Consider the following 26,236-nt stretch of genomic DNA (forward strand, 5'->3'; position numbering starts at 1 on the left):
GGGCTCCTCCATTTTTTTGCCTTCGGACTATCAAAATGAGGGCCTCGGTCCTACAGCTTTCATGGGAAGCCGCATCACCTCTCCTAGCCTAGATGATCTTGGGCTGGTCAAATTCCAGATTTTTGCCGATAGCCTTCCTTCTCCACGCCTTTGTCTGTATCTCTGTTTGTTGCACCTTCCACCCCACTTCCTGAATCTTTACCTGCTATAGCTGCCCTCCTCGCTTTACAGGCAACAAGTTCCCATGCAAACCTAGGAAGGGTTGCATTGGCGATGGTGAACCTTTGCTGGCCAGAGGGTGCGTAACACCAGAATAAATAGTTGCCACTGTTCCCCATCCCTGCCTCCCTGCTTGCCCTTGCAGTTTCCCAGGCCAGCAGCAACAGCAGTCGCCATGCCAAACCTGTGGCTGGCTCTTAACATAGCAGTAAATGCCACTCGCGTGTGCAAAAAGTTGTGCAGTGCTTGCACACTGAAGCAGGCCCATGCTGGCACACATGCCTCTGCTTGTGTTGTACGCACACACATTTCATGCCCCCAACCACCTGTTAGTGTTGTTTCATGTTGCAAGAATGGGGATGTAAATGTGAAAAAGCTGGTGTTGCTCAGATCAGCTTCCCTTTGCACAGTGGGCTATGGAAACCACAATGTCAGCTGCTGGATCTACAACGCTTGGGGGAGCCCCTCCCTTCTGCACCAGCCATGCCATGAGTGTGATTGTAGGTGGGAACAGCTGGGCAGGGATGGTAGCAAAGCAAACTGATGTTACAACTGCCTTTAGTGCTGCAAGCTTCTCCCCTGCAGCTCTTGGTGCTGCTATCTATCAAGACTGCGCAGAGCCCCGTCCCCCACCATAATAAAATTAAGAGGATCCTAAGCTACTGGCCTTTGCCAAAGGAGTGTCACAGATGGGCAAGGGCCAGGAAATGGAGCTAGGGTGTCCAATTAGATTTGAGCTGTACTGAAAACAATTGGGAAAGGGGTGAATGAAAAGCTAGAGCTGTCAATTCACTGAGGCTACCTAGGCCACCGTGGAGACCCAGATGTCTCTTCTAGCCACAAATCACTAGTTCCCTCTTTCTGTGCAATAGTGCAGGGAGGGAGGGAGGGAGGGAAGGGGGGAGGGAAGGGGGTGGGTGGGCAGCAGCTCTGCAATGCCATGGCTAACTTGTGCCTATTGCACACATCAAAGACAGATCTGACTTACTGCACGATACACCTGGCACAAGCGAGTAGTCGCCGGTACCTTTCAAAACATTTTACCCTACATTGTGTATTTGTGTGTGTATGTGTGTGTGTGTTTAGTGTTGTCGTCAAGTTTAAACAGATGGCTCTAGCCTGGCTGAACAAATGAAGGCAAAGAAAATAAGAAAGGCGGAGTAGGGCGGGGGAGAAAGTTTGTTTCCACACACACCCCACGCTCTCATCCTGCTGACTGGTGGGTCAGAGTTGTCTGAAGCAGGTCTCACCCAGGCACCCAGCTCTGATTGGTGGGCTGCGGGGCGCTGGGCAAAGTGGCCATGTTGAGGCCGTTTTGCGGCGGAAGAGCTGAGTCAAAGTTGAAGTCCATCTCGTCGCTGTCCATAAAGTCATTGAGGATGATGGACTCCACGTCGCACTCCAAGCTACCGTTGAACATGTCCAAGTCCAAGTCTGCTGGGAATCTGTCCTGGCCCAAAACAGGGGTGTGCATGGCTTCTGGGTAGGGTCCCTGCAAGGAGTCTAGCAGACTCATGTGCGCCCCTTGGTTGTTGATGTAGGAATGGATGTGCCCATGATGGGGCATGGCCACCATGCTGCAAGAGTCATTGGGCAGGCTCATAAGGCTGATAGGAGAGGGTAAGGCACTGTTGCTGATCGGGTGGTGGTGGTGGTGGTGGCTGGCTGGTGACGGGTGGTACAACGTGTTGCTCTTCATGAGGGACGACGAGTGGGGAGGGTAGGGGACAAGACCTATCTCTCCGCCGCCACCCCCGCCGCCGCACACAAGGGGGTTTTGTCTGTGGCTGCGGGGTGGCCCCATGCTGCTGGCTTGCGGCATGTGCGCCTCGCCCTCTTTGTGGGCGTAGGAGATGGAGGAGAGCAAGTCCTGCAAGGAGGCATTACGGTAGGAGTTCATGGGAGCAAAGGTGGCCTGCTTGTTCTCCTGGATGGTCTGCATGGGCAGGCGGCGCATAAGGCTCATGGCCGGTTGGCTGTAGATGGTCCCACAGTAGGTGCTCCCTCCTCCTCCTCCTCCTCCTCCTCCTCCTCCTCCTCCTCCTCCACCGCCTCCTCCTCCTCCTCCCCCAGCGCCCACAGCAGAGCACTTGGAGTTGAAGCTGAAGCTGGAGTTCCTCTGCCGAAGGCCCCCGGCAGGCAGCGGCTGGGCAGGGCTCATGCTGTAGTTGTCCTGCAGGTCTTCCAGGAGGCTCTCACCGAGGCTCTCGTTCAGGTTGATGGTGCCAGTGAGGTCGGTCAGCCGGGGCATCTCCACGGAGCAGCGGGCGTTCAAGGAAGGGGACATGGTGCTGGACGGACTCGGGTACATCAGTGGGGAGGACGGAGTCCCATCGTCCTCTTCCAGCTCGTCCGGCTCGTGGTTGGCCATGATGGGGGAGAGGCGCCCACTCAAGGTGCTGGCCGAGGAGTTGGCCCGCGTCCGGAAGTCGGCCCAAGCGTCGTACTCCTCGCTTGCATGGGAGTTGGGGCTCTCTGACCACTTGGCCTGCTGGCTGGCCGGGCTCTCCTCTCCGCGCTCCTGGGCTGCCTGCAGCTGCTTTTTCTTGCTGGCTTTGCCCTTGATCCGCAGGAACTTGCTGTTGTTGTCCATGGAGACAGCTCGCCTGCGGGGCGTCTTGCCGGTTTTGCCCCCTTCGGGGTTCAGCATCCACCAGGAGCTCTTGCCCGTGCCCTCGTTCTGCACGCGGATGAAGCGGGTGTGCAGAGACAGGTTGTGCCGGATCGAGTTCTGCAGACAGAGTGGGAGACAAAAGAAGAAGACCCCCATCATTACCAGCCAGAGAAGCAGCCCAAGCCCACTGTACCATCACACAAGGCCACCAGTGTCAGCAGTCAATGGCTCCACGCTTTCAAAGTTATCAGAAGAACATCAGAAAAGCCTGCTGGATCAGTCCAGTGGCCCATCTAGTCCAGCATCTGGTTTTCACAGTAGCCAACCAGATGCCTACAGGATGTTCACAAGCGGCATCTTTGTAGTCTTAAGACCTTAAGCCAAGGGACTCTCTGGACCTCTCTGTCTGTATTCCCCCCCCCCCTCTCCAGGCCATACTCTTCACTGGCCCTGGTTTGCACCCCAACATTTTTCCCCGGCTGGAAAATGTTCATGAACCCCGTCTGGGTGTGACCGTGAATGTGTGTAGTGAGTAAAGGTAAAAGAAAAAAGCTAAAGGACCCCTGGATGGTTAAGTCCGCTCAAAGGCGACTATGGGGTTGTGGCGCTCATCTCGCTTTCAGGCCGAGGGAGCTGGCGTTTGTCCACAGACAGTTTTCTGGGTCATGTGGCCAGCAGAACTAAACTGCTTCTGGTGCAACAGAACACCGTGATGGAAACCAGAGCGCACAGAAACACCGTTTACCTTCCCACTGCAGCGGTACTATTTATCTAACTGCACTTTGACATGCTTTTGAACTGCTAGGTTGGCAGGAGCTGGGACAGAGCAACAGGAGTTCACTCTGTCACGGGGATTTGAATCACCAACCTTCTGATCGGCAAGCCCAAGCGGCTCAGTGGTTTAAACCACAGCGCCACCCGCATCCTTGTAGCCTTCTATGCGCAGGTGAAAGATTACATTCAATGCCCTGCCCATTTTTGCCTCCCAGACAACCAACGGAGGAGGGCTGTTGCCTCCCAGGAACATCTGATTGGCTACTGTAGAAAACAGAATGATGGGCTAGATGGACCTTTGTGTCTTCTTCTGCCCTTATCCGATTATGACACCACAAACTCTATTCCTAATGCAACTGCTTCTAAATACAGTGGTGCCCCGCTAGACGAAAATAATTCGTTCTAAGAGTTTTTTCGTAGAGCGAATTTTTCGTCTAGCGAAGCGGCAATGGAGCGCGGAAGTTTTCGTGCCAAAAAAAAAATTCCGTCTTGCGAGGCAGCCCCATAGATTTTTTCGTCTTGTGGGGCAGCCTTCCGCTAGACGTTTTTTGTCTAGCGAAGCATTCGTCTAGCGGGGCACCACTGTACCAAATTATGTGTCTGTAGTCTACTCCCACTCCTGCTGACACCGGGGGTGTTCATACATTACATTCAACAAGTGTGCAGTCAGTGTGCCTGCGTACACAATTAGTTGAGCTGCACAAACAAATTATTTATGTAAAAAGCATGGTCACTGGATTGTATCCAACTAAGTTCTACTCACAGTAGACCAGCTTAAACGAATGAAGCTATGTTAGTCACGTTCAATGGGTCTTATTTGACTAGGAGTAGCACTGGCTACAACCCAGTGAGCGCAACATTTGAGCTGTGCAAACCAACAAGTGTGCACCCTTTCACTTGCACATGAGTAAGGAAACTTGTTCAGTGCAATGTGTGAACAAGCCTAAGGCAAGATTCATGCCATGCATTTAAAGCCCTGTGATAGCACTTTAAAAAGACAGAGCTCCCCCTCCCAAAGAATCCTGGGAGCTGTAGTTTGTTAAGGGTATCAAGACACACACACACACACACACACACACACACACAGTTCCCTGCCCAGAGCTACAATGTTCAAGGTTGGTTTAACAACCAATCCCTCTTCCCAGAGAATTGTGGGAACTGTTGTTCTGTGAAGAAACCAGCGGTCTACCAGCAACTCTCAACACCTTTAACAAACTACAGTTCCTAGAACTCGGGGGGCGGGGGGGGGCGGGGACACCATGACTGTTCAAAGTGGTACCATAGTGCTTTAAATGTATGGTATGGATGCTAAGCTTGCCACCTGTTCTGTATAATACAGGATTGTCCCGTATTTCAATGTAAAATGCTACATCCTGTATTGATACAGTTTTGGCCTATATTTCAGGTCTTCTCTCCCTCCCCCCACCCTCTCTCTCTGCCAAGTTAGGGATCCTCTCTAAATGCATGTGTTTGAAAGGGTGTGTGAAAGATCATGTTTAAGCTTTGTGTAGCCAAGCACAGACAGATGTACAAATTCAGATGGAGGGGGGGAGAATCGCCCCCCAACTGCCCTGCCCCACCCTGTCCTGAATTTTGCCAGAACAAAGGTGGCAACTCTAGATGTGCCCTAAGTGCAAGAAACTTCCCGCTCCAGGTAGGAGTCAGGCATCATTATTTAACAGCCCCTAAAGACTGGAGATTGCTGCAAACAGCCCAGCTACCCTTTCCCAGTTCTGCTTCTCCTGGAGAAACGACCACTTTTCTGCTTCACTCAAACATGACATCCATGCATGCCCAGACGCTTGGGCAAGTTGGCACCCCGAGAGATCCTTGAGTGCCCCATTCAGCGGCTCCGTGACAGAAAGGCCTCTCCAGGTCCCTCATTCCCATGGCAGACAAAGACCCTCGCAGCTGCTAGAGCTGCAGCTATGCCAAGGGCTCCTTGCCATTGGATTCACCCCCCCCTTTTTTTCTTTTTTCGGCACCATCCAAAAAAGCAAGCTTAAACACGGCAAATGGAGAAGGGGGAGGGGGGAGGTGGCTCTCCCTGCTCTTTCAGCTCCCAGCGATGCCTTTGATTCTAATGCCTGTCGGGCAAAGAGAGCCAGCAGGGAATTTGATCCATGGCAAGCGTGGGATGCTGAGAAACTCTCGCCTGTGACCTGTGGATTATTCCTTTGCTTCCATCCAAAGGAATTTTCCCATGGAATTCTCAGTGGGGCTCTGCACAGCTGATTAGCCTGGCGGACAATAGCGAGCGGCAAAGCGCCGCTGCCGCGGACTGCGTGCGCGTTGTGGTCCAAAGGGGATGGGTGGCAATTGGATTCGGCCTCTCACGGCCAGCCACTGGTGCAAGCAGCAAGGAGATGGGAGAGGCCTCAGTCGTGCTAATATGAGGTGATGCATAGGGCAGTGGACGGTGCCAGTATCAAATATTGGCACCTGCTGAGGCTGGTGACCAGTAGGAGGCCCACTGCCAATTCCTGGAACATCCCAGCCCCACGGCTGATACTCCTTGCTCTCTGCCACCAGTTCACTCGCGTTCTTCGAGCAACTGGGCAATGAGATAAGAGGGGGAAAGGGATCGGGAGGATTTTTTTCTGAAAATCTTGACCATCGAGCTTATCCTCGTGGATTTTGTCTAATTCCTGTCTGGCACCTGCTGAGGCTGGTGACCAGTAGGAGGCCCACTGCCAATTCCTGGAACATCCCAGCCCCACGGCTGATACTCCTTGCTCTCTGCCACCAGTTCACTCGCGTTCTTCGAGCAACTGGGCAATGAGATAAGAGGGGGAAAGGGATCGGGAGGATTTTTTTCTGAAAATCTTGACCATCGAGCTTATCCTCGTGGATTTTGTCTAATTCCTGTCTTGCTCCTTGACCTCAAAGAGAAGCAAACACACACAAACACCTCGGTTCCACTAAAAATATAAACAATCATTGAATCATTGTATATTTTGGATTGTGTCCAACTTAGGCCACATTCATGCCATACGTTTAAAGCACTATGAAGCCACTTTAAGCAGTCATGGCTTCTGCCAAAGAATTCTGGGAAGTGTAGTTTGTTAAGAGTGCTGAGAGTTATTACCTCCCCACCCCCCGAGCTACAGTTCTCAGAGTGGTTTACATCAATCCCTCTTCACAGGGAGCTCTGGGAATTGTAGCTCTGGGAGGGGAATAGGGGTCACGAGTCCTAACATCTTGCAGCAACCTCAATAAACTACAGCTCCCCAAATCTGTCCAGGCAGACCCTTATGGTGAAATAATCCATCTCTATCTCTCAGACTAATCAATCTCAAAGGGTTGATATGAAGATAAAATGAAATACAGTGGTGCCCCGCTAGACGAATGCCTCGCTAGACGAAAAACTCGCTAGACGAAAGGTATTCGCTAGCAGAAGGCTGTCTTGCAAGACGAATTTTTCAATGGGCTTGCCTTGCAAGACGAAAAATTTTCTGATTCCCCCCCCCCCCCGTCAAACTGCTCTTCCCCCATTGGTGCTTTGCAAGACAAAATTTTCGCTATACGACAGCACTCACAGAACGAATTAATTTCGTCTTGCGAGGCACCACTGTAGTCCTTATTTCCTGCCCTGCCCTTCTTTTAGAAAAGGCGGGGCACAAATGTGAGTAGCTACACCCCCAACTTATCAGGTTTCTTTGGTATGAAGCACACCCTTGCCTCAGTTTCCTAAATCTGCAAAATGGGAATGCTTCATGTCAAATAAGAGATAGGAAACACCGTGTATGCCCTGTACTTTAAACATGCATTCTAAATCTGGAGCCTTTATGAATTATGCAAAATAATTTACATGCATCTGCTTAATTTGCATAATTTATTCAGTTTCTCCTAATTGCAGCGGGAGGCAAGGAACTATGAACAATTTTGGAGCCTCGATCCCTGACTCCTGAAATAACTTCCTGTTTGGCCTCGCCCTGGATTCTGCGATCCTCACACACTTTCATTTTTGCCTCCTTAAGGACTAGAAGCATGCATGCTTCCAAACAAAAACTGGGCTTCTCTGCATGCCAAATCATGTGTTCATGTAGTGCAGCTGTAGAATATGCAGAGAGAAATCATCCAGAGGCCAAAGTAGGCTGACAACTGGAATTGGAGAAATGAGCGTAATTGGTGCCTGATTTAGCTCTCTGTGGAACTCCCAGGCTGACGGATTCCAGCCTCAGCAGAGGCTGTTTCTGTAAGGAGAGGTGAGCTGACTGCTCCTTTAGTCTGGAGCTGAGGAGGTGATCTGCTGGGGCCAGGGCTGAATCTATCGCACAAGCACCTGCATCAGACGTGGGGATGGGAGCACATTTCCAATATTGCCTTGACGAGAGGACGGCTGAGGAGTCTGCAGAGAGTTGGTGCCATGCCTCTGTCCAGAGGCATACTAATGAGCAGGCAAGCAAGTTACAGGCCCCATATATCATATTATGTAATGGCTTACTTCTCTGCACTTCATTTATTTGGAGATTGCTCGCAGGCTGGCACCTTGCCAGCAGCCACCAAATCCAAGTCTACAGAAATCAATCTCGCGCTGACTGATTAAGCCGTGTTTAGAACTAATTGCTCCTTCGTGTGTGGGGAGAATAAATTATGGGCTTTCATCTCAGCATCTTTAAAATGCAGTGGCAGGTAGGGTCTGGCTGTTAACCCCTTCCATCCTGCAGCGCAGAACCAGCAGGCTCACCAGACAAGGCAACACCTGGAAAGAGACAGAGGGAAGAAAAAATACAGAATCCCAGGTACGGAATCGAAGGGTTTCTTTCAGGCACCGATTCCCCCTGCACATCCTCAAATGTCCTCACCTGGGTGCTCTTGCCAGCAACAAAGGAACAACATGTTCCTTTTGGGGCACCCAGGAAGAGCACTGCACCATACAGAGGAAGTTGTTTTTAATCAGGTCTGAGTATTGGTCCATCTTAGTGCAAAAATGACTGGCTGGGACTCTGCAGAATCTCAGGCCTGGAGAGGTGTGGTTTTTTTTGCTTTTTTTTGCAACCCCTGCTACCTGATCCTGGCACTGAACCCAGGACCTTCTGCATGACCTACCACTAGCCTACAGTCTTTTCCTGATGCCATTTGCCACCTTGCTGCAGGCATTCAGCCTCCGGTTCCAGCCAATCAGGATTAGATCCCCAGGTTGCAATTCTCTTATTGCAGGGTTGGGGGGGGGGGAAACCTGTGGTCCTGCTGGAGTCTTTGGACTCCAACTCCCACCAGCCCCTGCCAGCATGGCCAACGGTCACTCAGGGAGGATGGGAGTCCAGTAGCAACATTCACATGCCATGTTTGCTTCACTTTGTAGAATGTGCTATCCCGGGTTCAAAAGCTGCTCCGAAACGCCATACTTTAACCAGGACTGCATTTGTTATTCCCTAGTGGGAACAATGAAGTTTGCAGAAGCTCATTTCCCAACCCCACTGCCACCACAAAGAAATGGCTGGGTGGCTTTATTAGAGGTTGTGATGTGTTAGATGTGATTCCTGATACTGGAAAAGAAATCGCCACCAAAGAATCTGGCCCACCCCATTCCCACTGTCACAGTGCCCTAACTCCCAGGTATGTTATTGGAGGGTGGTGCACTAGGTAGAGGTACACTCCATGCTTCCAAACAGAAGCAGCCACTGAGCTGAAAATGAGAATCTCAGAATTGCAGAATTCAGTTTTCACTGTGAAAATTCAGCTTTAAGGGGATGCCTTTAAAGAAAACAACATCAGCAACAATCCTGGAACCTTAAACACTTTCTCACTAATTGATGATGATAAAATAAGGTAATAGGTTGTGTGAAATACTCCTTTTTACAATTTCCAGAGGGGTAACTATCTTAGTGTTAAGCCTTTTTTCAGCAAACACAAACACTTGCGGCACCTTGAAAACCAAGTGATTTATCTTGGCATAAGCATACAACTTTCTTTCTTTTCTTTTTTAACCCCTAAGTGCAACAGCATAAGAAACATAGGAATGCCAAAGCAGCAGCAGGGAGAAAAAAATGGACTACAATGCAGAGAGGTAGCAAAACGTTGCCAGCAGATTGCTGCTCAGAGAATTTGTTATTGCTTTCCCCTTTGATGACCACTCACCACTCCTCTCCAGCATGTTTTCGAGCTCAAAATGCTGTCCTGTCCCATCTTCTTAACTAAGGAACCTGCTGTTAGTATGGTTGCCAGGTCAGGATCCCAAACCCTGAAATTTCAGGGCCCAAACATGAGACCTAGGGGCAGGCCCTGGAGACGGAGGTTAATTGTGAGAGAGGAGAGGAGGAGGGCAGACCCCTGCCCCAAGTGTCAATGTTATAAGTTGCAGCCAGCTCTTGCCAGGCTGAAGCTTGCAAGCTGCATGCACAGTTGCTGCTGCTGCTGCTGCTGTTATGAACTTTTGCCCACCTGGAACTTCAGAGCCTCTGTCTGCCGCCTGTTAGGGACCAGGCAAACTTGGAAACTTAAGGTCAGACCTGGAGATTTGGCAACACTTGCAGTGAGAGATAGATTGAGAAAGAGGGTGGTGACTGTGCCAGCCCAGACAGGTCACTCTTGAGTGCTTGTTCTCCACCAATGCTTGGAACAGGAACCCCCATAGCTGCACAAAATGCCCCTTAAAAAAAACAACCTAAGAACATTGCTACAGCTACTCTTTTCCCCAGTCAGAAGCGGCTGCCACGTCTCTGCGATTCATGCATGAGGGGACCTGCCAGAGGCAGTTAGTTGCACAAAGAATCGCCCTCTTCCCTCCCACTGCACCTCCGCTGCCTCTTCGGAAAGGAATGTGAGATGCCGAGAACCCTACATGGAAGCGTTATGGCAGTGACAGTGCACCCAGACAGCAGACAGGGGAGCTGTACAGGGACTCAGAATTGCGGCTGGATCTGACAATGAGCCAGCCCTTCTGAGGGGTGCCTAGGGAAAGTTTAGGAGGAGGTGCGGGATGACTTGCCAGACAAGACGTGCTTGGTGCCCTCATCAACCTGGGCAGTTTTCGCCTTCACCTTCAACACTGAGGAAGTGCTTGGATTAAGCAGAGGAGGGAGCTACGTGCCCCTCCCTTCACATAATATGCAAGCAACACTGCAGAACACAGCCTACCTTTCTGTTTCTGATTAATCCTAAAGTGAACTGCCTTTTTTTTGCACGCTTTAGTAGCAATCTGACCCCATTTCCTTTTGTGTTTCATCTGTTGCGCCCATCTCCCTTGCATTCAATCTCAACAGTATTGTTTCATAACAATATTGCAGAACTTAATTGCTCCGAGCCATCCTACATGATGTGATGAATGGAAAGGCAAGTTGAAAAGTTTTATAGGGGGCGGGGGGGAGGACCAGCTACTTCCCAATTTCCTGCTGACACCACAAAAAGGCTTCTATATCAAATTTAGCTTCCACTAGGACCAGGGGTGGCGAACCTGTAACCTTTGTGATGTTGATGAACTACAATTCCCATCAGCCCCAGCCACCATGGCCAATGGCCAGGGATGAGAGGAGTTGTAGTCCAGAAACATCAGGAGGTTCCCCATCCCTGCACTACATCAACATGGTGCCTTCTCGATGTTCTTGTACTACAACTTGCATGAACCTCAGCCAGTGTGGTTGCTGGTCACGGGAGGAGGGAATGCTGTCTGGAACATCTGGAGGGCACCAGGTTGGGAAACACTGTCTAGACCCCCCCCCATCCCACCCTCATCATGGAGAACACACCTTCAGGGAGAACAAGCACCCAGGCTACGACTACTTCTGGGGAGCAACCATCGTCCCACCTGCCCCCCCCAAAAAAATGTTTGGAGCTTTTCTGGAGTTCCAGTCAAACCCTTGGGAAATCTGCAAGTGTCCATGATCACTATCCCTGCCTCCTCTCCCTTCACCTCCCCTAAGGCAAAACTATTTACCTTAGGGAGGCTAAGGGAAAAGCAGTGGAGAGAATATTTCCCCCCCACTTGGGACTCAGGCTTTAACTGCAAATCTCAGGAACCCCATTGGGAAAAGACGTCATTTGCCACAGAGGAGAGACCCTAGAGGGCCAGCAGGAACTGGTGTTCAGAGCACCTTTTCCCACCAGGGAGCCTGAGACTTGTAGTCTACTCTTATTCCCAGCAAGAAAAGATGAAGCCCTTGCTTGGAACCCAGGTGGATTAAGGGCTGCCTGCTTCTGCATCATATTGCCTGCATGGAAGCGAGGGCTTTTGACGGCTGCAAACCGTGACGGCTGAGCTCTGCCTCCACTCTGAATACCAGTTGCTGGGGATCACGAATGGGCAGAGTTGGTCTTGCACTCAGGTCCTGCTTTGAGGCTTTCTATATGCATCCGGTTGGCCACTATTAGCAGGGCCAGATTTAGTTTTGATGAGGCCCTAAGCTACTGAAGGTAATGGGGCCCTTTATATGTCCAGCTGTCCTTTGTTAACAACCAATCGTCACTGTTTTTTGTGTTGAATATATGCTATATGGTAATTTATGGACCTAATAGGTATCTAAAGCCATTTGCACCTGCAGAATGTAGGCACCCTATATATAGAAATGAGCAAACCAGTGATATTTTAGGGAGCAGGCGGGGCCCATTACTTACATCTTTGGAGCCTACACAACACAAACACTGTTGCTGTATGTAGGTTTTATTTTATTTGTTTTTTATCTTATATTTTGGAAATGTACATCCAGTTTTCTTCCCTTAATTTTTTGGGGGGCCACAAGAGAATGGGGCCCTAAGCTATAGCTTGTTTAGCTTATACATAAATCTGGCACTGAATAAGAATGGACCAGATGGGCCATTGGCCTGATCCAACAGAGCTCTTCTTAAGTTCTTATGGATGATAAAATCTCCCACCGAGGCCCTCCTTGGAGAGAATCTCCTATCAGAGATCAGAAGGTTGGGGGCAGCAAGGAAGAGAGTTGGTTTTTTTTTGTGGGACACCTACCCTACCCTCAAAAAGCTCACACCTGGTGCCCACTTTTGGGGATCCTTTAGGCACAAAGTTAAATGTCCCATGTGACATTTTAAAGTTTCATGTTTTAAGCAATAGTTTGCTGGGAAATTTTTGGCCATTTTATTGGTTTTTGGCCCTTTTATTGGTTTTCTGATTTATTTATTTTAAAAAAGATATATTCAGTGCTTTTTTCTGGGGGGATGCAGGGGGACACATACCCCTAAACATTTTGTGAATCTAAGTTTAGCCTCATTGAGGCACAGCATTTCAATATGAGTAGGAAAATGAGAGTACCCATAAACATTTTTTTTTTTTTAAAGAAAAAAAAAGCACTGGGTATATTTATATTTTGTTTTATTACATGCTGTTCGGGAAACTTGTGTTACTGGGTGGCATTTTAATAATGTAAATAAATGAAAGGTTTGATTGTTGTAATTGTTGTTTGCGTGTTTTTTAAATTGTGCTGTAAACTGCCTTGGGATAACATTTTATGAAGGGAGATACACACATACTATATATATTTATGGGAGAACATACTGCGGCCTCCTCTGTTCCTAGTTGAGATGCTTTGGGTGGTGTATGTCTCAGGAAAGAAGAAAGGAGGAGACAATGGGCCTCAACATCACAACCGGCATGTTTTATGTGTTGTGGATGGGGTGGAGAGAAATGGCATTGTTCATTTCCTGGACTGGAGCGTGAGGCAGCAAAATTAGGTGCAGTTTGGATGCAGAAAAAGACATATCACAACAGGTCCCCTTTACCCAGGCAGATGAAAGCAGAGGCATCAGATGAGACTTTTTGCAACAAGGAAAGTGGCAGGGAAATGCAGTACAGAGTAACACTTGCTTTGATGCCATGTCCTCTAATCTCCCTGCAAACAAATCGGGATGAATGCTCAAGGAACAGGTTGACTGGAAACTACCTTGATCTCTTTTTCTTTTGCCTAAAAATGCCCAGTTCCTTCAACCTTTCAAATGTCCTCACCCATCTTTGTTTCCTGCCTCTGAACACATTCTTGTTTGACTATGGGCTCATCCAGACTTTTGCTTGTTCCGCCACTTTCCCCCAGGAAAACCTGCTCTTCAGCACTGAATCAGAGCAAGCGTCATCAAGGTTTTCCGCAGATTGAAGTTTGCTCCGATTCAGCGCTAAAGACTGAGTTTTCCCAGAGAAAGCAGCAGGGCACACAGAAAACCGCTTGGACCCATGCCTTGAAAGCACATGACAAGCGTATCCCTATATCCTTCTTAAAGAGCAATGCCCAGCTTAAAATTGCGTTAGTTTCCTTTGCAGCAGGAGTATGCTGCTGACTTATGTTCACTTTGTGACTGTTTAGTATCTAGAGTTTTTTTTTTATCCTGAACATATGCATATTTTTCTGCCAACTTTGCATTTGTCTCTGTTGAATTGCATTTTGCCCCATCTCCAGTTTTCCATTATATCAAGGCCACTTTGAACTGTATTCCTGTTGTGGTGCTAGCTACCCTCCCAGCTGGATGTCAGCTGCAGATTTGCTAAGAGTTCCTTCTACCTTTTCATTTAAGTCATGGTAAAAATGCTGCAGAGTACTGGGCCCAGGACAGAAACTCACAGCAACCCCTTCAACCCCACCAACACAGTTGCCCAACCACCTGAAGGCATCATCATCTAGCTTATGTTAAACCAGTCCATGAAGCAAAATATTATGGAGAACTTTGTCAGATGCTTCGCTGAAATCAAGATAAATTACATCCACAGCATTTTCACAACCCCTAAGCAAGTAACCCAATTTAGAAAAGGAGTGGGGGGAAGAGTGAGAGTGAGAAAGAAAGATAAGATTAGTCTGGCAGGATTTATTCTCCACAAATCTGTGCTGGCTTCTACTAATCACTCAATTATTATCAATTAATATTTTATTGTTTTAGCTTGGTGGTTTTTATTGCCTGTTTTATTGATTGAATATTTTGCATTATTATGTTTCGTACTAGCCATAAGCCACTTGGAATCATTTCATGCACACACATGTGAGCCAGAAATAAAATAAAATAAAAATAGCCACCCGTGTATCCCCCTCATGTTAGCAGTGTTCACCACAAGGACTTATGGGGGGGAGTGTAGCTTAATGGGTAGGTCTCCCTGTTTCTGTAACATGAGCAATACTTCTCAGCATCGCAGGGTACCAGCCCACAGTTCCACAGCTGGAGGAAGTTCAAGCATTGCCAGCAGCTGGCTGAAACAGCCAAGGTGGTCAAATCTGTACAAATGAGTTCCCTCAGTCTGACATAACGTTAACTCCTGTTCCATTTGAGGTGGCCACTTACACATCACAAAAAAGGGACAGGAGATTTGCATCAAATCTGCATGTGCTAAAGAAGTAGCCTTTTCCCTGTCCTGATCCAGGACCCACCTTCAACCCAAGCACACCTACCTTCCTTCCTTCCTTCCTTCCTTCCTTCCTTCCTTCCTTCCTTCCTTCCTTCCTTTTTAACTGGTAGTGTTGTTGGGATCCACTTTAGATCAGGCTGTGATTTTGCAGTACTTCCTGACCTATCATGTGCAAATGTCTATGGGAAAGAAGCAGGGCAAGCGGGGAACCCACTCAAATCCAATCCTAGGAAGCGTGAGTCAAGCAGAAAACCACTCAGACCCATGCCTTATAGGCAAGGGACAAGCACAAGTCTGGACGAGCCTTAAGTCTCCAGGTCTTCCTAGGATTGTGCCTGAGCACCCACCCTAAACATATTGTCTCTGTAAAGCAAGTCCTATTGATTTTGATGGAGCTGACTTTCAAGTAAGTGTGTTCCAGTTTATGATTCTGTCACAATCTGCACGTGGAAAGTGGCTTTCCAGCATGTAGTCTCTGGGGGCTAGGCCAGGAATTGAGGGAGGGGTACGTTTTCTAGGGGAGGATTGTCGCTGGGACTGCCTATGGGGGAGGAAAGCTCTAGGACTATACTTTGTAAATAAAATTGGTCACCTGGGGCACTGTGGGGGGATGAAGGTTGTACCCTGGGAAATAAAGAGTTGGACAGCACAGAAGCTGTAGAAACTACTCAGGAAAATAGATCATATGGTGTGCGAATTTTACTGGTACTTGCATAGCCTCCATATATTGGTTTATTAAGCTGAGATATGCACAAACCTTTTGCTCATACGTGAACCCTTGTTCTCTCCTCCCTTTGCTCCAAGCAGCAGTTAAACCAGGAAGCTTCTAATTAAACACTTGCTGCTCTGTCCACACCCGAGTGTCATGGTCTCCAAAGTCAGGCTCTTGCACTACCTTGAGGAAGATGTAAGGGAGCAGGAAGAACAGGCTGTTCCACACAGGGGGAGGGGACTCAGCTCCCCACCCCCTGTGCCCTGCTGCCATATGGATGTAGTTCTTCCACCGCCCTCAGACTTGAAGGCCAGGCCACAGATCGCATCCTCATTTCCTCCACAGGGCAGACGTTTGTGCCTGCACACCCAGAAAAAGGTCTCTTAAGTTAGCACAGCCAACTCCACAAGTAGGTGGGGCCAACTGTAGTATAGGCCTTGCCAGCCTACATAAGGCCTCAGATGGCTCCTGCTCTTTGCTGAAACAACATCTTCCATAGCTCAGCAAGTGGAGCCCTGCTCCCCCCCTCTCTGGAAGAAGCTTAGTTTATTGCTTCTCCCAAAAGCTCCACCAGAGCAGGGTAATCCATGTTGCAACCAACTAAGTTATGCTCAGAGTAGACCCACTAAAATTAATGGACCTAAATTAGGCATGTTCTTTAATTCCAATGGCCCAACTCTGTTTAGGACTAGCATTGGATCCAATCCAGAGAAACTATGGTTAATGTCTTTAAAACAAGCCAGGATTTTAAAAAATTGGTTTGAAGTTGGTATAGTGCCCAGTCTTGATCCAAAACGGGTAACTACAGTTTCATGGTTAAGATTAATCAAGAAACTATGGTTAATTAGAGGCTTCCTAGTTTAATTGCGACTTGTGCAACATAAGGAATGATGGGAAGGGTCTTAATGTGCAAACAAATGGCCAGTGCATATCTTTGGCTTAATAAACCGAAATATTATAAACTGAACCAGCTCGATGCTTTGTGAACCATGTTTGTGTGAGAAATATTCTGCATGTGCTCTGTACTTTTCTGTCCCTGCCTACTTTCACCAGTTGCAGAAACTCTGGATTCTGTTTCATTTTATTGACTTTAGTCATGTGAACACGATTTTTAGCTCCTGCCTTGGGGGCCTGTCTGAGCAGGTGAGGCAAGAGGCCGGTGCCGGGGGAGAGGGGCAAGTAAGGACAGGAGTGCAGACATGGAAAGGTAACGGTGAGGCCACCTGGAACCTTCCCTGCCCTGACTTCCCCTCACAGCCAGAGTCAGGAGGGAGCCGTCAGTCAAAATACCTCTCCTGGCCTGGCTCAAGCTCCTAAGCCCACACACTTTTGCCTTTTTTGGACAAGTCTTGCATATTAGACATTTCACCCTTTCAAAAGGTTCGGCACACACAAAAAACGCACCCTGCTTACTTTGGCACCAGCAGGCGTGGAGAACAGCTGCCCAGGCTCCTGGGACAGATGCAGGAAAGGAGAACTGCACCCCCCCCACACACACACACCTCCAGCGCCTCCTGCCCCCAATTCTACGGACGATGCTTCTGTGGGTGAGGGAAGATTCCTGCCCTGCATTCATCAGCGCTGAATGGGATGGAGGCTGCAGTCTTGCTCTGCAAAGGAGCTTCATTAAAACAAGGCGGCAGCAGTAATTAAGGCTCAGCTCAGCAGAGCCGAGGAGCCAGTGTCGGCTCCATGAAGGACTGCGTAGGCACTGGTGGCTGGACCAGAAGAGCGAGTGCAGAGGTGGGAGTGACTAGGACAGCAGGCTTAATTAATGGAAGGGAAGAAGCTAATTTGCGCTTTGCACTGCATCCCTGGTACCAAGTGATCCGATGTTCCGGCCCTTAAAGGCAGCACTTGGAGATGCACTTACCCCCCCTGGGGACTTTGCATTCCCAGTGCCACAACACAATTATTTTTTATTTGTGTGGTTCTTGTTAGCGGGCTCCTACTTGGGAGCCATATAGCGACTCTGGGAAAAGAGAGAGAGAGAGAGAGAAACACTCTCTTTCAGAATAAGCACCCACACTTAGCTCCCACAGCACCCTCTAGCAGTTTGCCGCTTGCTGTTAGCTGCCACGCAGACAAACACAGGGACCAATGACCAGCCTCACTCCCATGATCTTTGCGGGATGCGAAGCAGCAGCCGTGCACAGAGCAATGAAAAGGAAATCTCCTGCGGTTTTCAAGTTCGGTGCAGACTATTTCCAATTCCCGAGAAACCGCTCAGAGCTTTTCAATCACACACCAGGAGGCAATGTGACCTTCTCCTCTGAATAGTTCATTGCTCTGTGATGCTACTTAGCCATAGAAGAGGGCAGCTGTGTGAGAAAGAACACGGGGAAGGGTCGTAGCTCAGTGGTAGAGCATCGGCTTAAAGAAAGTACCAGGTTCAATCCCAGGAGTCTCTGGGTAGGACTGAGTACGTTCCCTGCTTGAAATGCTGGACAGCCGTTGCCAGTCAGCGCAGAGAATGTTAGATGGACCAATAGTCTAAAGGCTCATCCAGACTGAATTCCACCCGCCCTGCCCCCCCCCCCCGGTGCTTTCTCTGTGAAAACCCACTCTTTCCAGCTGAATTGGAGAAAGCAGAAATCTGCATGAAATCCAAATTGCTATTTGTTCCGATACAGCTTTAAAGAGTGGGTTTTCATGGGGAAATTGCTGGCGGGGGGGAGAGCACTCAGACACAGTGCTATAAAGTGCGAACCTGTGCCTAGAAAGCATGGGGCAAAAGTTAAGTGTGGATGAGCCCTGTCTCGGTAGAAAGCAGCTTCCTCGGTTCCCATGGAGAGAGGAAAATGGAGCAGGAGGGAAACCGGATAAAGTCAAATTGGGACACACACTTAAATGGCAAGCTTGCAGCAGACATGGTCCAGCACCTCTGTGCTGGAGTGTAGATGATATTATATATGATGTGTGTGTGTTTTTAAAGCAGTAAAATAATTGAATGTTGACTTTTTAAAATGTTGGACCTTTTCAGGCTGGGCTTTTGACATTTGAAATTGAAGGGATGCTTTTAAAAAAAACGCTTACATAAATTTAAGGGTCTTGCTAAATTAAGTGCTTTGCTTTTTTGTTGCTGCTGCTGTTCTTTTAAACAATCATAACACAGCAGCATGTACAACTGAGATGGGGGGGGACCAACAACATGGGAGGATATAAATTCAAGTTTCTACTTTGTTGGCATCCAGAATTTGCTTGAGTTTTAAATAAAATTCATTTCGGCTCTGTTTTGGAACTTCATGTGGCCTCAGATTGGTGTTCTGCATGTTTGCAAAGAAGCCCTCCATACCTGAAAAGGACCCTGCAACATAACTGGTCAAAATCCACCTCTGTTGAGGAAAGAAAGAGCAACCAGAAGCCATAGATCCCCTCACAGCCATGCTCATACTGTAGCCAATAATGCTAAACAGAAAGGCAAATGCACAGCCCCAACGTATCTATCGCCACTTCTCCGGGACACACGATCTCTGGAGCCAAACAAGCACTTTGAATAAAAGGAGCCAAAACTGAAATGCAGCTAAAAGCAAACAGGAAGAAGTCAGGATCAAAGCAAGACTTCACTCTCAAAGAATTGCTCTTGCAAGGGTAAAAAGGCCTGCTCTGGAAGTGGTGGCCTCTTTTCTTGGCAGTGGCACCAGGATGCGGTCCTGGCGAGACTGGTCCATTAGGGCAGGAGGGGTACGGTCCCCACTAGCCGCAGTCTGCCCTCAGCTGACCCCCATCTGCCATTGACATGCTGCCTGAGGCTGATGGGTGTTGGGGTCCAACAATGTCTGGTAACCACGGGAGGGAAGGAGGGAGGGCTAAACAACCATAGGGAGAACTGTCAACTGCTAGTGAGGCAACACAAAATGTTTTATGGTTCCCATCTTTTCTTGTTTTGAGTGTCCTTCTCCATTGGAAATAGCAAGCCAGCCAGCCAGGAGATGCAGAAGCCATGGTTGCATGAAGTTTGGTCAGAGGAATGGCCAGACGATGCCACTTGGACCCCAAGCCAGCCACACTGAAAGTGTCAATAGGGGAACACATTGAGAGATTCTCCATGTGTCTTCATGGTGCAGTCCAAGGATGCTACACCAGTGCTACAAAGTTGGGACCTTTGGGAGCCTTCTTGCCCTTGGGCAGACCAGGCTGTTGCATGCAGTTAGTGAGGGTAGCAGCAGGTCTGGGCTGCTTTTTGTTCATAGACGAGCATTGAATCCAAGCAGCTGCACATTCTAGTGGCTCCTAAGAACTCTGATTCCCTTGAATCTCCTAAACCAACAGTTAGCAGCAATCTAGCCCACAGTAGTCCTGAGCACCATGCAACATTACTTTTGCAAAATATACCATTGGGTGACAGCCTTGGCCCAGGGTAGGGATGGGCAAAATTTTCAAATTTGGTTTCTCTCGCCTTCTCATTTTTTCCACTATTTTTAGTTTGTGATAGAGAAATTTTGGAGGGTATGGAGTTATCCAACCCCTGAGCCATCTGAAGGAAATCCTGTATAGGGAAGTTTTTTAAGTGTTTAATGTTTTATTATGTTTGTATATATGTTGGAAGCTGCCCAGAGTGGCTGGGTCAACCCAGTAAGATGTGTGAGGTATAAATAGTAAAATTATCATTATGGAATGGGACGTCCCTATTTTCTTTCATCGGAGAAATGTTGGAGGGTATGTCTATGCAACTGAGCTTGTTTTGTAAAGTGTGAATTAAGTAGGGCCTCATCCACACTTCCACATGCCTAGAAAGCAGAATTCAGAGTGGTTTTTCCCTTGCCTCACTCCTTTCCCAGGGAAAACCCCCTCTTTAGTGCTAAACTGGAGGAAACATCAATCCAGAGAAAACCCAAATTGCTGTTTGCTCCAATTGAGTACTAAAGAGAGTTTTTTCCCAGGGCAAAAGGACAAAAGGAAGTGTGGATGACACCTAGGTTCACCTGTAAGTATGAACTATACCAATGTTCTCTCCCATCCCAACTTCAAGGCAATACTTCCTTGGGAGAGAGATAGTATATTTTCCCATTATCAGACTGCAGTGTTTGGCCACTAAGAACCTGGGAGCTCCCCAGATTGCAAAAGCCACTTGCGACTTGAGTGCTTATGTGGAATATGAATGGGCAACCACCTGCGGCATGACAGGTAGTTAGTGACTCAGTTCTGTCTCTCAGCATCTGCACACCATCTCGCGACCTTTATTTGGCAACTGTCGCGGGTGTGTTTCGCACTTCCGCAGGACCACTCAAACATGGGAATGATCAGCTAGCCTATTACAATGAGCAACAATGCACAAGGACAAGGCTGTCCTCTCCTCTGCAACTATGCCTCCCCCCTTTTGCAAGGCTTTTGCTTCCGTGCTGCTGCCACCCTTGAGAAGAAAATGATGTGCTTTTAATCGGGGCATATCCCCCTACCATTCCGTATTATGCATTTCCCCAGTTTGGAAAAAGGAAAATTGGCTCCAAATTGGACTTCAACTGCAGCTGGTTGTGGGTGTGGTTGATGGGTGTGGTTGTGTGTTCCAGTGCACAACGCGGAGCCCAGCACGTGTACACTGATTATTATTATTATTATTATTATTATTATTATTATTATTTCTATACCGCCTGTCCCCTAGAACTGGGACTCAAGTTGGCTGAAGAAAAATTTAAACGAACATGGATAAAACACCGAAAGCTAAAAACATGTAGAAGATAATAGTGAAAAATTAACTGAATTCTAATAGAATTAAAATGATATAAAACAAATCTATAAAATCTGGTAAACAGATCTAGTTGTTGTTTTTTTTAAAAAAATGTAACACTATTAAAAACTTCCTTAAAAACAGTCAGTTCCCCAAAGCCTGCCAGAATAAAACAGTCTCCCCCTGCCAGTGCAAGGACAACAGAGAGGGAGCCAGTTTAGCCACTCTAGGAAGAGAGTCCCAAAGTCTGCGAGAAGCCACCCTGATGAGTGTGTGTCAATCAATCAATCAATCAATCCGTCTTTATTATTGCAACCACAGATCAGCCACGAAATTACAATTCAACAGATACAACTCCGCAGTGTACAGGCCAGCAAAGGATGATTTTGTATTAGCAGCATAGATGAGCAGAATGGCGAAGAGCTGGGGTGTGTGTGTGTGTGTGTCGCACAATCACACTTAGGATGTTCTGGTTCCTAGTATTGCATACTGATGCACTGGTTTTTGCCACTTCAGTGGTGATTTTGTTAGTGGGATCTGACAAAAGGAAGGAAGTGTAAAAAAAATATCAGATCTGCCTGGGAATTTAGTCAAAATAGTTATGAGGAACAAATGTCTTTATAATATGAGCAGTATGTTGCTTGACCGTTTCAATGCCCGACAGACAAAAGGAGAGCATGAATAACCCCCTTTCAGTAAGGTAGATAATAAAGTGTAAAAAAAAAAGGATCAGAGTGAAAGCTGTGCATGAAATAAAATAAAAAATTCCTTCCAGTAGCACCTTAGAGACCAACTAAGTTTGTTCTTGGTATGAGCTTTCGTGTGTATGCACACGAAAGCTCATACCAAGAACAAACTTAGTTGGTGTCTAAGGTGCTACTGGAAGGAATTTTTTATTTTTTGTTTTGTTTTGAATATGGCAGCCCAACACGGCTACCTACCTGTAACTGGAGCTCTGCATGAGTGAGTGAGTGTGAAAGGGAGAGAGTAGAGGTACTACATAAAGAAGCACACTGGTGTGTGTGTGTGTGTGTGTGTGTGTGTGTGTGTGACATAGCCTTGTGCACATGCATTGAGAGGTGTATGTGTGTCCCAGTGTACCACAAAAAGCCCTGCACATGGATGTGTGTGTGCTCTAAAATACAGAGTCCTACATCTGTACGCCAATGAGTGTGCCCCCATGTAACACACAGGGCTCCGCAACGGAGAGGAAGGCAAGCAGCGGAGGAACAGTTGTGCCCATGCAGTCGAAAAGCTCTCTCTGCCACCCGCACCTCCCAAGGAGGAGGGAGTCACCAGGGAGAGAGATGGCACCTGCCACCCACTTGGCTCACCCCTTTGACAGCAGCTCTGCCAAGCTGACGTACTCCCTTGTAACAACTGACATGACACTGCCAAGATCGGAGAGGCTGTCCATGAGACATAACAATTCTTCGCTGTGCAAATTTGAATGTGCAAAAAATAATAATATTTGCATGGAGCCAGAATGCTGCCTTTGTAAAAGTGGGCAGCAACGGAGGGGGGTGGGTGGGCTAGATTTGCCTGGGCATGCCCATTTTCAGTGTCGACAGGATACTCCATGCGTCACATGCCCTATGATGACAGCAGCTCCCCTTGCAGCAAGGCAAGGAGGCTGCTGATCCCTGGGTCCAGGGCAATTGCAGCTCCCCTGCCAGCCACATACAGGCACAGGCTGAAGAGAGAGAGTAATCTCTCCAGACGTGCAGGAGGCTGCCGTGCCCATTGTCGCCAGGGGAGCTGCGTGCCAGGGTGACTGCAGCCCACCCTCCCCCTCTCCCTCCCTCTCCAAGAGCTTCCCTCCAAGGAGGCTCACTGTCGAGGGAAAACAGCCAGTGTGAAATCAGTCTGATTAGCAATTAGTCCCATTGTAAAAGGATTAAGCGGAGGAGGGGAGGAGGCATTGTTCTGATGAGTGACTTGACTATCAATTTGCATCTGGAACAGCCTGCCCTTGATGCTGCTTTTCCCAGTGTCCTTTTGACCACTGGTAGGCAAAGCAATCAGGTCAGCGGGCTCTGCAGGCAGGATTGGCACAAGATGGGAGAAGTCGGGAGGAGAAGGCTGCGGTGGGGGGGGGGGCGGAGAGGAGGAGATACTTGTGCATCTCTGCGGCAGCTTCATGCTTCTGGCAATGTGGTATAGTATAAGCACCCAGCCAGGAGCGTGGGAGGTGTCCTCAACACACACACACACACACACACCACTTGACATGCAACATTCCAAGCAAGGACCCAGCCATGCAGGCTGCACAAATTGGATCTGCTGCATCCAGAACCTGAGAATACTTCCTGCACTTTTAAAAAGGCACCCCTCACTGGGCCCTGCTCCATGCTTTTGCCTGGCTGGAATGTGCACTTTGATGTGACAATGCTCGCCTGCAGGGAGGGAGAGTGGTGTCTCTGAATTTTGCATGGGCAGAATGTAGCCTATTGCACGAAGACAGAAGCCACTTTTGCTACCCACTTATTGCTATCACTAGCATGTGGCCCCTGGAATGCTGTTCTCAAGCGAATGTGGCCCTTGGGCTGAAAAAAAGTTTCTTGCCCTTGGCATTTAGGTCACCTGGCCGTAGTCCAGGGTGGGAAGCTGCACTGTGCTGCTGTTTAAATTATTGTTGTTGTTCCTACATCTACCCCTATACATATGAATTAGCAAATTATCTGTGCCTGCTCTCCCCCCCCCTTCCCCCTTTTTTGGCAATGCATCTCCTACATACAAGGCATTACCTGGAGTTGCCCCCCCCTCCAAAGCAAAAGCCTCTGGACACTGCCCTTTCTCTCCTGGTTCCCCTTATGCCCAGATCCACCTCCCCGGGAGGCCTTCAAAACATCCTTTCTCTCTTGCTTCGCATCACTCGTCTGTGCCAAAGTGAGAAGTGGCAGGGCCTTCTCTGCTGCCGCACCTGGATTTTGGAACTCCCTACTAGGGATGTAAAAAGACAGCGATTTCCATTCTGACCTGTCTTTTTCACGATTTGCACTGTTTCTATTATGTTGCAGTTCAGTTGCTGCCCTCTGACATAATTATGTTAAGTTATATATGTTACTGATTTTATGTGATTAATGGCACAATTATTTCCACACCCTTTCAACGCAAAGGAAGTGCAATGCAAATGTGGGGGAATCGTCAATCACATATCGTTTGCAGATGAAGGAGCAAGCACTGATTGGTGTTTGCTGGATTGATTTCCATTCCAGTCATGTGGGATAAACAAGTTAACACTGGAAATTTCCACTTCTGTTTCCCTTTTCATCAAAATTGCCCAACCACCTTACTCCTCACCTAGGGAGGTTTGTCTTACCCACTCTCTGTTAGATCGGGTCCGCCCTAAAAGAGGTGACTTGTTGCAGTGTGACCTGGCAACCAAACCCTGTGTCGATGCTGGGTGTAGTTAGGCCAATGGGACGCTAGCTAAATGGATCAAGGGACCTATTTAAGCCCATGCACGTGTCCCTGAACTTCCTCTTTCGGCCAGTGCATAAGAACACCCGCCCACCTCTCCCTATATTTAGGGCTTGCACTTGACCTTGCTATGCCATCATGTGTCGTCTGTCGTTGGGACAGGGGCACGGCAGGAATTTTCCCCACTTGGCTGATTGGCTGTTGCCATTTGGGTTTCGCCAGCCGCATTGCAAATCTTCACAACTTGTAAGGTTGCAGATAGGCTCTGGTTCAGGTGATGGGGTGGCAGAACGCTCTAGCCATCCCTATGTGAAGGGTATTCCATTAAAGGACTCCAGGAACTCAATGGTTTGGTCAACCCTGCGAGGGGTTGTGCCCGTGCCAGAGTGCAGGGGGACATCTGGGCTGTGTACTAGCCTGACCCCGGCTTTCCACTGTTCCCCGGTGCCTACCCTAGGCTGACCTATGCTGGAACCCTGGGTCAGCGCTACCTGCCATGGTGCAGGGAGCTGGTCGAACCAGAGCCTATGCAACCACTCACTTGATGTAATCAATAAAGTTGTGGCCTTGTTGTTGTTCAGTCGTATCCAACTCTTCGTGACCCCATGTACCAGAGCATGCTAGGCACCCCTATCCTCCACTGCCTCACGCAGTTTGGCCAAACTCATGCCAGTCGCTTCGACTGTTGTGACCTAAATTCTGCCAAAAACCAAACCAAAAATTTGAGTCTTGTCTGACTTATTTCCTATTTCCTATTTAATTTATTTATGGGGGTGGTTAAAAGGTCTAAACTTGCAACCTCCCACTGACACATAAGGACTTATTGCCTATTTAGGAGATCTATGCCCTTATTGTGTTTAATAAAACACATCTAACACACATTCAAAGGACATGGCTTTCCACCTGAGAAATGTGGTTTAGAGCTACAGTTCTAATTCTGAGTTTTCCACTCAGCCATGAATCTTGAGGGGGGATGGGCTTTGTTCAATCATCCTCTCTCTCAGCGCAACCTACCCCACAGGGTTGTTGTGAAGATTAAGCATCAGAGAGGCAGAAATTTATGTACACCCCTCTGAGCACCTTGAAAGAAGAGTAGGTGCACATTCACTACTAGAATGATGCTGTGCCTCACAACAGAGGCACAACTTTGACACCTCTGAGCTGCCTGTGTCCCATGGGGCAACAGCAGCCATGTGGGCTTCTATTGTGCTCAAATCCTGTCTACCGGTAAGGCTCCAAGAATTGGAGTCCGCTGCGGAACAACCACAACAAATCTGCTCCCAACTTGCACCTAGGTCTAGCTGGCTGCAGAAGATGTTGACACCCACCCCTGTCAATCTCTGCAGCTGGAGAGGTGGCGAGAGAGCAAGCTGGTCTCTCCAGTTTGCTGTGCAGGAGGCTCTTCCTCTTCCTGTTTCCTGCATCTTCCAAGCAGGAGAAGAAGCCACCCCAAGCAGACAGCTCCTCCATCCCATCCTACCCACACACACACACACACACACTGCGTGAGTCTGGCAGCCGCAAACAGCAGGCTTGCGGCTCTTCAGC

The 26,236-nt window shown here is 48.4% G+C and overlaps 1 protein-coding gene across 1 annotated transcript in view; it reads right to left on the bottom strand.

Moving 5' to 3' along the window:
- Nucleotides 1-1,114: 1,114 nt before the first annotated feature.
- FOXO6 (forkhead box O6) overlaps nucleotides 1,115-26,236 on the bottom strand; it is a 119,653-nt gene continuing 94,531 nt past the window's right edge. Inside the window, exon 2 of the mRNA XM_033158019.1 lies at nucleotides 1,115-2,950. Coding sequence (XP_033013910.1) covers nucleotides 1,466-2,950 — 1,485 coding nt within the window. The 3' untranslated portion in view covers nucleotides 1,115-1,465. The remainder of the gene's footprint in view (nucleotides 2,951-26,236) is intronic.

Source organism: Lacerta agilis, chromosome 8 (assembly GCF_009819535.1).
Source record: "Lacerta agilis isolate rLacAgi1 chromosome 8, rLacAgi1.pri, whole genome shotgun sequence".
Lineage (NCBI taxonomy): Eukaryota > Metazoa > Chordata > Lepidosauria > Squamata > Lacertidae > Lacerta > Lacerta agilis.